Source organism: Felis catus, chromosome A2 (genome assembly GCF_018350175.1).
Source record: "Felis catus isolate Fca126 chromosome A2, F.catus_Fca126_mat1.0, whole genome shotgun sequence".
Taxonomy (NCBI): Eukaryota; Metazoa; Chordata; class Mammalia; order Carnivora; family Felidae; genus Felis; species Felis catus.
This window is the reverse complement of record NC_058369.1, coordinates 38,179,698-38,194,296: the sequence shown is the minus strand read 5'-3', so window position 1 is coordinate 38,194,296 and position 14,599 is coordinate 38,179,698. Positions and strand designations below refer to the sequence as shown.

The 14,599-nt window shown below is 41.6% G+C and overlaps 1 protein-coding gene across 10 annotated transcripts in view; it reads left to right on the top strand.

Annotated features, from left to right (window-relative positions):
* Positions 1–14,599, top strand: part of FOXP1 (forkhead box P1) — a 509,316-nt gene that overhangs the window by 463,730 nt on the left and 30,987 nt on the right. For all 10 annotated transcript variants that reach the window (XM_045053185.1, XM_023249951.2, XM_023249952.2 and 7 more), the window contains one exon: positions 12,547–12,630. In XM_045053185.1, coding sequence (XP_044909120.1) covers positions 12,547–12,630 — 84 coding nt within the window. The remainder of the gene's footprint in view (positions 1–12,546; positions 12,631–14,599) is intronic.

The following is a 14,599-nucleotide window of genomic DNA, read 5'->3' as shown; positions in this document are numbered from 1 at the left end:
CCACTACCTCTGTTAGCTTTCCATTTCTCTCTCGCTTCCCCTCCCTTTTGTCTTCTCCTGCAAGTGGGAAACGCTCTAAGTTAAAAACTTCAGTTGCCTGTTGTTAATGTAAGCCCCCTGACTTGCCATGATCCCTAACCTGGAGCTAGGCAGCCGAGCCAGGGAGAGAGACTGAGAGACAATGGATGGGGATGGAAGGCACATGCGAGCATCAGCAAGACTGGGCCAGTACGCACGCATGCACGCACGTGAGCATGCTGTCTGAGGTTAAGGTAGAAGCTGCATGTGGATTTATTCCTCCTGTCAGTGCACACAATTTAAATATTTTAAATATGCACACACATGCATACAGGCACGTATTGAGATATATATATATGTATGTATATATAATGTATGTATAATGTTATACATTATATATATATCTCATATATATAATATATACATATCACACACACACACACATATATATAATCTTATTTTTGGCAGTTTGTTGGGCCATGTTGAATGTATTTTGTGACTATAGAAAATAAACGTCTGCAGATTTTCCTGGGGATCACAGTTGTGAGGGATGGGGGCCATTTTTAAATGTGGGTTCCACTTTTGATGTCACTTGTTGACGGACCACCATATTTTAACAATAATTCCCTTCTTGGTATAATTAATAGAAAATTAGTTTCTAAAAGTAAAAATTGGGTCAGAAATGGAGATTATTAAAATGCACAATTGCAAAAGCCTGACCCTGCAAACCCCATTTATGCAACCGAGTTCCAAAATGCTTTTGAGTGCTTGATGACCCACTGTGGCTTCTTCCTCTGGCTGGCTTAGTGTAGGCAAGAGGCTAGCCGACTAGGGGAAATTAAAACAATGTTGTACATTATATTGTTACCAGCCATCGAAAAGCCTATTTTGTATGCAAGACAGCAATGCCGAGATATATGGAGAGCCCTAGGCTAAGTACAGAAGATAATTACATTTGGAATTTTACTGAGTTAAGTCATTTACAGCTTCAAATAGTTGCAGAGAAAAATCAGCCAAAACACACTTAAACTTTTTGTTGTGACTTTTCAGGATAGAGAGGATTTTTTTAAATTAGTTATCATCTTATATGACAAATTACATTTTTTAAGTAAGATTGTCTCAAAAGTTATTTTCTTTAGCTAGTTAATATTTTTCCATTCACACTACAAGATAAGAACTTACTAGAACAGTGGGATATTCATACAGGCTAAGGGCACGTCATAAAATCCCCAAATTTTTACATAACTCTTTGGAAACATCTTTAAATTTAGCACGCTTATTCAGAAGCAAAACAATAGTGTTATTTATCTCCCCACCAAAGTTCACTTCTTATTGATGTGTGATAAGCCCTTTAAAAATTGGTTTCAACAGAACAAACCATATGGCTATTACTACCTAAATCTTTACGTAGTGGTGGTTACGAAGTGATACAAGTTCCTGCATTTATTCAGTGGATAAACTTAAAAAATTCTTAATGTTCAGCTAGAATAAAGTGTTCGACCGAGTGTCATGGTTTGCCCCAGTAACTGTTCCAGGGTCCAGATTTGACTGTGGGGCCATTGTTCATTACTCCGAAACTGATGATCTACTTTATTCATTATTCCTCACTCTCCCCAAGAGCTGGCAAGAGAAGGAAAGGAGTTAGACCATCAGTAAGTCAAGTGGTTATCTCCTGGCAGCTTTCTTGTTGTTTTTTGGTGGGTGTGGCCTGGCGGTGTTATAGACCTTTTAAGAGGATTCTTTGATTATTTGTGGATTTCATTTGTTCATAGATTTCCCTTCATCCTTCAGCCCTAAATCCAATCAAAGGCAGGGTTTTCAACTTGTGATAGGAACCAAAGAAGATCATGTGGCCAGAAGTTACTATGTGGTAGTTACCTGTGATAGTCCTTGTAATATTTTTGCTTCAGAGTTTGCTCTAATGGAGGAAGAGACGGGGTCATTCTGAAGGGTTTGGTTTCTTCACAGGTTGAGGGATTCGTTAGAGTGATAGCCTGGTGCTTGTCAAGAGCCAGAGTTGACAAACCACAGATCATGAGCCAAATCCCCAGGGCTAACAGAGGTTTTTACATTTTGAATAGCTGGGAGGGAGGGATCCAAAGAAGAATAAATTATGTGAAATTCAGATTTCAGTGTCCACACGTAAGATTGTACTGGAACATTTGTTCGTTGACGAGTTATCTCTGGGTGCTTTTGCACCACAGCAGAACATTTGTATAGGTGCAACAGAGTCCTGTGGCCTGCAGAGCTGAAAATATTTACTGTCCGGCTGATTCGCACAGAAGTATACCAAACAATCCCCGCTTAGGAGGATTAAAAAAAAAAACAAACAAACAATTTGCATCATATTATTTGCAACTTGTTCCCTTAGGGTCTCGGCTACCTAAAGGCCGGCTAACCCCTTGTTACGTGTTCCTTCTTTGCCTTAGTGTATAAAACCATTTTAGTCACCACACTGGTCTAGTTTGCCCAGCAGCAGCTTCATATAACAAGTACTTGTCAGTCTTGGGGATCATGGTAAGCAGGCTGATGGATATTCATTCATTTATCCGCTCATCTACCAATTCATTTGGCAAACATCATCCAGAGCCTGGATGGCAGAAACGTTGGCAGAACATGGCAGAAACACGGCAGAAACGTTGCTGAAGCCAGTAAAGGGTACAACACTGAACAAAGTAAGGCTGCCCTCCTGGTTTTTACATTTTAGAGGAAAAACAGACTGTAAATAAGCAATTTGCCAGTGGCAATGTCCACTCCTTGGGTAGAGCTAGCTGATGTTGATGGATTCTTGAAAATACCGGAAACATGCTCAGAAGAGAGTTTCGGTGCTAGAGAGGGGACGAACCGGAATAGATTAGTTATCATTCAAGCAGATGAAATATACAAGACAATGTTAACAGGTTTAGCAGTTAAAGACCCCTCGCCCTGAGATAAAGCTGGAATGCGGGACAGTTGGGGACAAGGAGACAATTATACTCAGTAGCTACACTCATTGTGGGCTTCCTATTACTCTCGTGTCCAGCATGTCTGTGTTTGTGCTGTCACGTTTGCCGTTTCATGTGCCCATGTCTGGAATGTACTTTTTAATTGACGTAATGAACAGTTGCGTGTCCACTGGGACTGACGTGTTGGGGAAACCAGGTCCCTGCAGCAGCAAGAATATGTTGAAGAGGTGTCCTTTTGCTTGAACGGCCTTTCCCTCTTTTTTCCTGTTGGCATCGTCCCCCTATTCTGTCAACAGCATGCTAACGAATCACCCCATCTAGAGGGGGTGCCCTGTACATGACCAACTCCTTGACTACTTGCATTTGCCTTAAAGAAGGAATTTTCCAGACCAGGAAATACCTGAACCTCCAAGTATCCAAGTATATTACAGAATTATCATTTATTAACTTGAATTTGAAAAACATTTGTACCACTTAGCACCTCAGGAAAGAGTAATAGAGGTTTGAACAATTACCCACAGGTGTTCCCTATACTGTAGGAGGAGCAGTTCTACAGCCCCTACTACCCAGACCTGCAAGGACTTTGCACAGCAGTAGAGAGAATTACTGTGATGTTTACATTTGGAAGAGGAGTCACACGTGTACCTCCATTAGAAAAACAAGCCCAATAAGCTCATGTTGGTTCTTACATCATAGATCAGTGGAGGTTCATCATGTCTACCCTAGAGCATCGCTGTGCAAGGATCCCACAGGAGAGTTCTGGAGGGCACCATCAGCCAGCACCAGACACGACCAAAGCTAATGAAAGCCACTTGAGTGCTGTCCATTTTTAGCCCCCTGGAGCTAAACCCCAGAAACCGTAACTCTGACCCAAAACCAAAGGCCCAGTTTGTGAGCTGAAATCAACCTCTCCTAAAGAATTAGATGAAAAAAAAAATTTTTTTATAACTAAAAAATATAACTATTTTTTTATAACTAGTCTCAGGGGATCGTGGCTACAGACGTTTCCTTTCTTGGTGCTATCTGTACAACACTCTACTTGAATCACCTGAGAAGCCTTTACAATTCCAATGTTGAGAGTTAAGGCAACCAGGCAGAAATCAAGGTGACGGGCAATGAAGTCTGACTTAGACCCATCCCATCAGCATTGTGTGTGAGACACATTTGTATTGCTTTTATTTTTGTGGGAAGTTACCAAAACATATATAATACGTGTTTTCCTGGCGGTGGGCCCGTTATGTGGAGCTTGACAACCGAGAATGTCTAGTTAATTCAGTTCGCATGTTACACTCTGTTACTGGTCTCAGAGGGGAGAGGGGTCAAAAAGACATCTTAGTGGGCGTTGTAGGCCTTTCTGAATATTTCTCACCACATTTCATTATTACAAAGTCAGTTGAAATTTTTGAATTTTAGCAGTGGGCTAGATGGTGATTAACCCCGTGTATACCTCGGAGCCCAACATTGTAGAGAATTGGTAACCACACATAGGCACCTAACATCAATCATGCGGGTGAAGGACATGGCTTTTTGAGGCGAGGGCGTGTCTTTTAAGATTTTATCTGTTAGATGCTTTCTTTTGACACACTCTTCTTGATGCTCTGTAGACAAGGGGATAGGTTAGAACTGCAGATGGAAGATGTTCCCATAATCGATATGCGTGGTCTTACATAGGTCATGAACACAGAACACGGGAGCATAGACACAGGGTCTGGAAGTAATGTTGAGGTGAGGAATTGCCCACCCATATGCCACGGGCAGGACTGTAAAGAGGGACCCGAGGCTTCCTTGATAGTTGAGCACCAGCCGTTGACCAGACAGGTTTAGGGATTTAAATATTCATCTGGCTACCTGGGCTCACTCAGGCAGGAGATGCATAGGAATCGTCTCAACCATTAAGCTGTGAATGAGATGGCACAGAAGGTTATCTTAGTGGCTAGATAGGAATTCCATCTTGGGAAAGGGAAAAAGCATCTGATTTAACGGACAAGAAAAAGTCTTCTGACGGATTTCCCTTTCTTAGAAAGCTGAGGCGTTCATGGTGCAGATCTGTTTTTCTGGCCACACATATTAGTTGTGATGATCGTGTGACCTTTGCTCATTTGTCAGCACATCCTCTCTGGTGTACAAAGGTGGGTTTTGAATGAAAGGAGCCTTGGAAATGCAGTGTTTGCTCCTGTCCGCAGCTCAGCCTGTGTCAGGGGACGGGTCTCAAGACAGGCTTCCTCCAATCCTTCAGCCTGTAGACCCTTTAAAGTGAATGTCAAAAGCCCCCACGGGGAAAAGGAGCCATCCAAACCAGTGGGGATGATCAGCCTGGTCCTGGCAGCAGGTGGTGGTGGAGGGGTGGGACCTTTCTTCCTTAATAATTTGATTCCATTCGGTCACCAGTTATCAACTACCTATTGTATTCTGCGCACGGGATGCAGAGGAGCAAGACAGCCTCTTCCTTCCTGTGAAGTGCAGCCGAGCAGGCCAGGAAGAGAAGCATGTCTCTGACTCCACGCCGGGCAGAGTTTATAAGAGGAAGCACAGGAGCATTGTGGAGGGCACGCGGGAAGGGACAGTGGCAAGTACATCGCAGGCCAAGAGAGCCGTTTAAGGATTCGCTTTGATTGTAGCGTCAGGGAGGAGAGTGGAAGAATCTGTGTTCGTTCTTAAATTCATCTCTCTGTTCCTCCAGAAGTAGAGTGACCAGCCATCGCGGTTTGCTTGCCTGGGACTTAGGATTTCCAGTTTCACAACTGGGAAGGTTCCTGGCAAAATGGAATGATTGCTTCTTTGAATCCATGGGATTTGGAAGTGATCTGTACCATGCCTCGTGTTCTGCTTTTAATTTACAAAGAACCTGGGAAACCCTTTGAAAGGGTATTTCTTGAGTTCCCACTATATGCCAAGGCACTGTCCTAGGGACTTCATACCCCTAATTTCATTAAATCCTCACAACCCCCCTGTGAGTGGATACTACCCCATTTCCTCAATGCTAAAAGTTGGGTTTTTTTTTTTTTTAAAGGAAAATTAGAACATTTGGAAATCACTACACATCGTACATCTAATGAGCATGAGTCCTGTCCCATTACTTCTGCCATTTCTTGTCCTTTGAAAAGGTATTACCCAATCAGTAATTACCTTAACAATTATTGGCTCTTCGGGGTCAGAGAAATATTTCCCTGTGCTCTCGCCTCTTACCGATGAAGAAACTGGAGTTTAGAAGATCTCATTAATTTGTTCAAAGCCAATGGCAAATAATGGGCAACGCCCGGGATTCTAGCCCAGCCTGTGTAGCCTGTGCCTCCTTTTATGGCACTGCTGCCTTGCACTTTTCGTGCAGGGTCATCGTGGCCCATTGAGGTTCTGTGCTTACACCCAGGCGTTGCAGATCACTGGTTTTAAAACTTGGCTTTGTGAGACCATGCCTTTTCTCCACCTCTTGAAGCTCCCCCCTCAGCAATCCATGGCATTTGGGCAAGGCTGAAACTCAGTGACACAGGGATCACTTGGAAGTTTTGTAAATCATCTACCCCAGCAACTGTAAGCTCCAAGAAAACGTCAGCAGGGAGAAAAGTGTGCGAGTTTCAATAGCAGAGGGAGACATTAAGCCTAACACAAATCAGTTACCGCAGAGACTTTGCATGTGATTACTGTACCATTAGCGGTGCTGTTTGTAAGCACACTAGCTTCCTGGACTTTTGCAAATATATTGTCTGTAATGTGTCCCCCCTTTGGACCTTTCTAACACCATTCAAGGCAATACTCCGAAGAGTTCTTCACAGCAGTGGCCTCACAGAGCCTCATGACTCTCCCTAAGTAAGCTCAGAGCCTGTGGGGAAGAAGTCCTAATGGCATCATAGCAGCATATTGTCCCTGCTTTGTGACTGGAGCCAAGAAAAAGAAGAGAGAGTCTCTGGGTTTCTCACTTCCACGTCCCCCTTTGAAAACCAAGACACTTATTTTTCATAATTTAAAATCCTGCTTAACTCTGGGAGCATTAGAATTCCTAGACTATGACTTGAGTATTAGTGTGCGTCTGCTTTAAATGTCAAGAGAGTCTTTAATAATAACACGTAAGGAATGTTAAGATGGTGACAGAGTACAATAAAAGTAGGGAAATTCTTCCATTGGGGTGAAATGAACCATAGGTTGCCTACCACCTGAGAGCTGCAGTTGTGTTAAAGAAATCATTTACAAGTTCTCACTGGTGCTGAGTTTTGAAGGCATGTGAATGACCGCAGTTTGATAAAGTGGGTCGAAAATAACTATTTGGTAAATACTCAGGCAGAAGAATTTGATTTCTTCTCCTTCCACATCGCTGTTTCGTTTGTTTTTGTTTTTGTTTTTGTTTTCTCGTTTGTCTTCTTTTGATCATACGTACTTTCAAGACCCGTGAGACTGGATTCACGCTGTCTCGCTCAGTTCTGTTTGGATCGTCATTGTGTATAAAACTAACCTGCTGCTGTTAAGGCATACCCAGACAGTGGAAGAGAGCCCTTTCTCCCAGACCTCCTGCATCAAACTCATACGTGTGGGGTCCTTATGAAAACTTACTCCCACATCCCCTTGCTTGGTGTGTATGGCTTAGCAAGTTTACCTGAGACCCTGGTCAATTAAATTGGGGATCATCATTGTATGGGAATAATCTCGACTTCCCTGCTCATCAGTTAGTTGAGTGCCTGCTGAAACTCCTTGCCTCACCCTCCCTTGGGGGTTCTGCAGTGGTTGTTCAGCCAAGGGGGTGGGAAGAGTGGCAGAGATCTGTGTTTTCATTTAGCATCCCAGGTGCTTTTGACAGTCATACCAGAGTGGGAAGGTCTGACTAGGCATCATATGACTGGGATTCTAGTCTTATTTCTGCCCCTTCCCAGCTCCATGATCTTGGGTAGGTTCACCCTTTGAGCCTAAGTTTCCCCAACTGTAAAATGCAGGAGTAGGACGAGAGGACTTGAAATAGCCACAACAGTCTTTGCTTCTTTGAAATCCAGTGAGGGACTTGGTCCCTTCTTCTCATCCGTCCTTTGGTAGTTCCGGCATTTTTACACATCCAGAATCCTTCATTTATTTCAGATTTTGTTTCTCACGAGTGAGGACCACCAAATTGGGCTTAAAATGATTAGTCCTCCAGACAACATATAAAGTGGTTATGTTAAATGAACCTAAAATCGTGTTCCCTTTTCTCTGCTAAAAGAATGAGTTTAATCTCCTTATTTTTATCTTTGAAGATGTTGAATGGCGCTCCTAGCCTTCGGCGGTTATCAGTGTGTCTGGAGCAGTACACGCGTTCCAGTCTTTCACAGCCAGGACTGTCTAAAACCTAATTTGGGGCCATGGCTAATAGAAGAGGGGATGACCTGTATCAGCCAAGGGGAGAAAAAGCGTTTGCTTAGGATGAGGGAAAGATACAGTGAGAACCAAGGAAATCAATCCAGAAGCAATGGGCTTCATCTTTCCTACACTTTTGTTCCATTCTTCAAAACCTCAAAATTCTCCCCGCATTGAGGCCAGCTTCAGACTCTGGAGAACTCGAGTTACGCTGGCCCAAGGTTCCAAGCATGGGCTCAACCAGTGGAAGTCTAAATAGGCTAGAATTGACTTAACTTTCCTTCAAAGAAAAGTGAGGTATTTTCGAATATTCGTGAAGCACTAGGCTCTATGCTAAGCTTGTTATGTGCACGCCCTTATCTAATCCTCAAAACAACCCTTCAGAGTTCAGAGATTATTATTCCATATTTAGAAGAAGAAACTAAATACTTTAAAAAAGGTTACATAATGTGCTCAGAGTTGCAGAGCCAGAATTTGAATCCAGCCTAGTCTGATTATAGTACCCACATCCTTCATCCATTTTCACCGTGTTATCTCTCTACAAAGTTGGGAGGCAACCTGCGAATAAGCATTGCACAGGCAGGTCCCCTCAATGTGTGGCGCATTGACATTCCTCTTAAACCAGATACCCCTCCTGTGTCCACCAGGAAAACTCTTAGAGAGTAATTCTCTTCTGATAGTACAACATCAAAAAATTGTTTTAATTTGCCAGCCAAATTTTAAGTTGACCTTTGGAGTAAATTTCTCATCCTCCTTCTCTTTGCTTTTCATGGGATTCAGTTTATGAGGGAATGCTGGAATATACTTGGCAATATTAAATGTTTGTATTGTCATATTATAATAATGAAAGGATGCCGTGAAAATTGATGGGGATGCTGAGCTCATGGAATGATGGCATAAAAAGTAATAAAGAATCTGAAGGCTTTTTGAAGGGCCGGTGTATTAAAAATGCAAGACAGCCCCTGTAGAGAGAGGACGTGGTTTCAATAGGTGTGAATGATTAGCTTTTTTGCCTTAAAGAATGAAAAGTGAATTTGGCAGGGGTTTTTTTTTCTTTAATTGTTAAAAAGGATTTGTGTTAGAGTTAGAGCTGCAACTGATACAGTAAAAAGCCAAAACCCGTCCAAGAATGTATTATATGCTAGTTTGTACTAATAATCAGATAAAAACAGAAACTTGGGTTTTTGCCCTTTTTTCTGTAAGCTCGTAACCACCTTTTATAATAAAGCAGAGCTAGGATGATAGACTTGAGTTTAAGGCAAAATAAGGAACCTGGGTAATGGACAATGGACAATGAATTCTAAGTGATACTCTCATGGAAAAGTGAGAAAATGTCTCCCATGGCAGTGACCTCCAGGGGTTATGGATGTGGCTGTGTGTATAAACTCTAGGTATGTGTTTGTGACATGGTGTTACTACGTTTGAGCAGTAGAAGGTCAGCACGGTAGACATTTGGATGGAATACAGACGTGTGGATTCCTTTTGATGCTGGGAATTTGGATTTCCTTCTACTTGGTCTTGGTAATTGCTACATCGACAATGCTTACCTCCAAATTAAGTCACAGTTAATATTCATCAGACTCTTAAGTAAATATCACCTCTCACCCTTTCATTCTTAATGTTCAGTATGGCAGACTACTTGTTTTTAAAACGAATATATATATATATATATATATATATATATATATATATATATATATGCCTTCATTCCTTCTTGCCCCATGGTAACTTTTGAGACAAAACATTTTTTAAAAATCTAAGAATATTTTGGTTCTAACTAAAAACTTAGAACACATTTAAAAAAAACACACAAATAACTGTAGAAAAATGCCATTGCTAACATTTAATTGTCCTAACTGAGCCACTTTGGAAAACTAAATTCCTTTAGCATTATGTGTTCAGAGCATCTTTGAGTTTGGCTGTTCAATAACTTACTAAAGAACAGAGGGTGAATAACATAAAGTGGCTCCTAATATGGTATCATTTTCATTTCCTGTTTGTGGAAAGATAAATGCTAACACTGTAAGGCTTTTTCCTTCTTCTTAATTTATTCCTCCCTGCACCACAAGGGAATAAAAAGGAAAAAAAAAATCAAATGTGATATGGCTTGAGACTGAGTCATCCAGTTAAGATACGCCGAAAGCTTTTTCTCTTACTTTTGTACCTTTTCCCTTCCCTCTCTCTGCCTTTGCCCAGATGCTGAAACACCCCTTTCTCTTAGAAAACACCTTTATTTACAAAATGTCTTATTTGACTTGAATTTTGGAATAATTCAGCTTACCAAAAATTGGGGTTTCCTTTTTTTCTTTTTCAAGAGTTTATCTTTAAATAATCTCTGTACCCACCATGGGGCTCAAACTTACAACTCCAAGATCAAGAGTCACATGCTCTACCAAGTGATCCAGCCAGGAACTCCCCAAAATTGGTATTTCAAAGATTTAAGGTTAATTATGTGACATAGAAGAAATGAGTCCCTCCCTAGTTCAAAGGCATTATTTTGGATAAGTGGTCTATAAAAGTGCTGTTCTAAGTAAGACTCTCTCTACACCCTTCTCTCGTGTTTGTTTTCTCACCCCCCCCCCTCGCCCACTGTCTCTCTCTCTGTCACTCACTCATTCGTTACGTCTACATTTCCCCAAAATTCCACAGCCCTTCTCTTAACTATACCTTTATCTTTTGGAACTGTACTTCCCACTTACTTTACAGAGGTAATTATTATCATGTCTGGTATTTTTGCCCAGAGCATCTTTGCCGTAGACCTCTTTGCTGCAGAGATTTTTACCACAGAACTAATTGTCCTAAAGCAATTTTGCCATAAGAGATTAAAAAAAAAAAAAAGTAACTGGCTGACAGTTTGGTTTGACACTTTGGTTTCATTTCTCCACTGACAAAGTATTTCCATTTTTACATTTATATAATGTACAAATGTAAATCTTAACCCTCATGCTGGGGTGTACCATGGCACAGAATTTTCAGCCCCCGTTTCCCATAGAACTTTGGAACATCTGTCACTGGACATGTGACAGTAGGCCGAGCACAGAGAACAGCGTAGAAGGCTTTCACAACATAGCACGGAGCTCAGTTACAAACATATATTCTAGTATTTGGAAACCCTTGCCTCTTCTAATGAAGGAAGAAATTTTAACGAGGGTGAATCAAAGCAACAAAAACCCGTGATACCGCGAAGAAAAGAGTTTGAAGCTAGGTCAAATGCCGAGGTAGAATCCACAAAAGAAAATCCGTTATTTGTGCTGTTGTTGCCACCATCTCCACTGTATCTTCTGAATGCATCCCAAATATTTTTTTTAGTTCACAGGAGAATCCCTTTCATTTTGTTAGCTCATTTTACGTGTGTTCCCTTATGCCCTTCTTCACCATCCCTCTCTTATTTGCCACGATTTTATCCTTTATGGTAAAATTGTCTTCTGGATGATCAGGTGTGCGGCCAGGATGCTGGTGGCAAAACTATCTAGAAGCAATTATTTTATGTCCCCTTTGCCCAGGTGTCTTAAATTATCAAAACTATCACCATGTTAAAATGGTTGGAGGCACGTATAAAGAAAGTAGCATCCAGTGAATAGTATTTGAGTGCCTCCAATGTACATTTGATGAAAAACTTGGGTGCTGTCAGAAGGTAATGCTCTGTACAATGAGAAGACTTAAATTTTTGCTCAGATGGGACTAACACATAGTAGGTGCTCACATACTGAGGAAATGAATGATGAAGCTTGTTCTCCATGCCCTTGACCATAAGAACTTGTCATCTCCTGTAGCCCTGGGCTTGCCCGGCTAACACTGCTTCGCAGCACTGTGCTAATCCATGCCTGCCTGTTAAGAAAGGTGAAGTTAATTTTGCATAAATGTCCCCATGTGTCTGGGAGCTTTTCCACAACCACAAAAGATGAATTTATGAGTTTTAGCTACCTAGCTCATTTTCCTTTGGCTTCCTCATGAATAAGATTGGTTAATAGGCATGATTCACGTTTTTGTCTTTTAGCTGTCTGTGTTACATGGGACTCCTTGGTGCCAGCAGGTCTAGAACTTCCCAGTTAAAAGCTAATGCATCTTGTGTTGAGAAATCTCACACTGACACCTCCAGTTACTTCGAGTTTGGCAATGGTTGTGTAGATTTCAAAACGATTAAGCAATGAGAAAGATTTTGTCATGTGCAATGGTGCTATAGTTTAATTTGGAATATGTATCATTTTGGATGTTAAAATAGTAATGCATCTGTATTCAAAGAAATAACAGAGCACTTTCTTCCTACTAGCTTGCAAAAGACAAAGAGCGCCTGCAAGCCATGATGACCCATCTGCACGTGAAGTCAACAGAACCCAAAGCCGCCCCTCAGCCCGTAAGTACCGAGCTACACCAGGGGAAACTTCACACTGTTTCTTTGCTGCTTCCTCACCCCTAAGCATAGGAGGCAGGAAAACCTACTCTGGCAGCTGTTAGTATTGAAGGACATAAGTCAGTGGAGTGTTTCCGGTTACCTTCTATAAAGGGGGTGGTGTGCAGGGCATTTCACAATGTAGAGGATGATTCACATATGGTCTTTGGCCACGAGGCCCAACAACTCGCTCTTCAGGACAGATGATTGATGCTGTACCAGGGTGCGAAAATATGATAGGTCGCCGGGAGGGGGAAAGGCCTTTCTAAATGGTGTGAACCCAGAAAGAAGATAGCCAGACCATGGAGTCAGAAGAAAAGGGCATTTCAGCCTGCATTAGCCAAGAGACTGCGGGTATGAGAAAGGGAGTGAGGGCCAGTGCAGTCTTAACGGTCACAGAGGAAAGACATAAGAAATAGGAAGCACACTGTTGGAATAGCTGGAAGCTAAAATTGTGGAGGGCATCTAATGGTTATTAGAGAGAAGTGAATATTACTCTTTTGCAGTTAGGAGTTCTAACATGGTATGTTGAAATTACGTTTAACTTGTAGGAATCTCCTACTTTTTGCCTTGCTTCCTTTTCCTTAACCTTGAAGAGTGCCATCCGAGCACAGACAGTTAATATCTAAGCAGAAGGATGGTTTCTAAACCCCAAATCCTGTCTTGGGCCTCATTCCTTGCTATAAATTGATCTCTTTAACAGTTGTATTTCTCATATACTTATATTTCTAAAAATCTCCTTAGTAGCTTCTACTGATTATTCAAAATGGAGAGAGTGCTTTGCTTCTTGATTTTTAAGATTTGTAAAATTTAAAGGTACACTGCCTTTATTTGATTTTGCTTGGAGTCACTGTGTGAAAATTAATTGAGCGTTGACAATCTATAGTTAGTACCAGCAATTTTAATCAATATGCAATGATGCAGCGTAATGGCAAAGTATTGGTTTATCTGTTTTGACTGATTTTTTTCTATAAATAAAGCAAACATACACCCATATATGTATGATTTATGATGATAGAAATAAAACGGAGTCAGACTATTAACCCAGCAAATATGGTAGCCTGCCAAGATGCAGTTGGCAGACAAAATTAATGTCTGAAACAGAACACATTACTGAGATATAGGACATAAAATCATTAAACACTTTGTGCATCCATTTTTACTAGGGGAGAGCCCTTAGTTTCCGTGTGTTTTGCACTAAATGGCCATAGGACTGAATGTGTAGGCTACCAAAAAGAAAGGGAAACAAAAAAACCTAGGCCATTGGGTATAATGGGATGAGTAGTCAGTTGTGCCATTTGTGTTGACTTCATCAACCCCTTCTTGTAATCATAGGAGCCCAGTTTAGGAAGTTGGTAAGACCCGGAAATGACTTCATGGGGTTTTCCAGTGGGCACAGCCAACTGCTAAGGGAAACGATAGCCTTCGGAACTCTCATAAAGTCTTCAGGTGGCTTCTGTTTGGAATGGCTTTTTCCCCAGGATGAGGGGTATGGGTCTTTAAAGCTAGTAATAGGGGAGAGAATGGGATTATCTCCTACTTCCTCCATGGATTCAAAGCAATGATAGAATACTGTTTGGCCTCCGGACTCTGGGAGGGACTCATTTTGTATCATGGGGCTCCTTGGGAGGAGGAGGGATGAAAGTGGAGAAGGATTTGTGAAACCCCATGGGGCGCTCCGTGAGTGCTGGGGCAGAGTGTTGGCAGAGAGGGCCATCCATCCAGGTAAGCCTGCATAGGCCACAAAAGGACCCTTGGGAATCTCCATGAAGACCAGTGTGAAGCAGCCAGTAAACAGGGAAAAGCAGTCGTGGGGGAAATGCACTGGGGAGGAAGGTTTGTCTTGATTAGTATTAAAAAAAAAAAATGTTTTACATTCTAGAAAATTGTAACTTTGAAGGGGACCTCCTACTAAATTTATTTTTAACTGTTC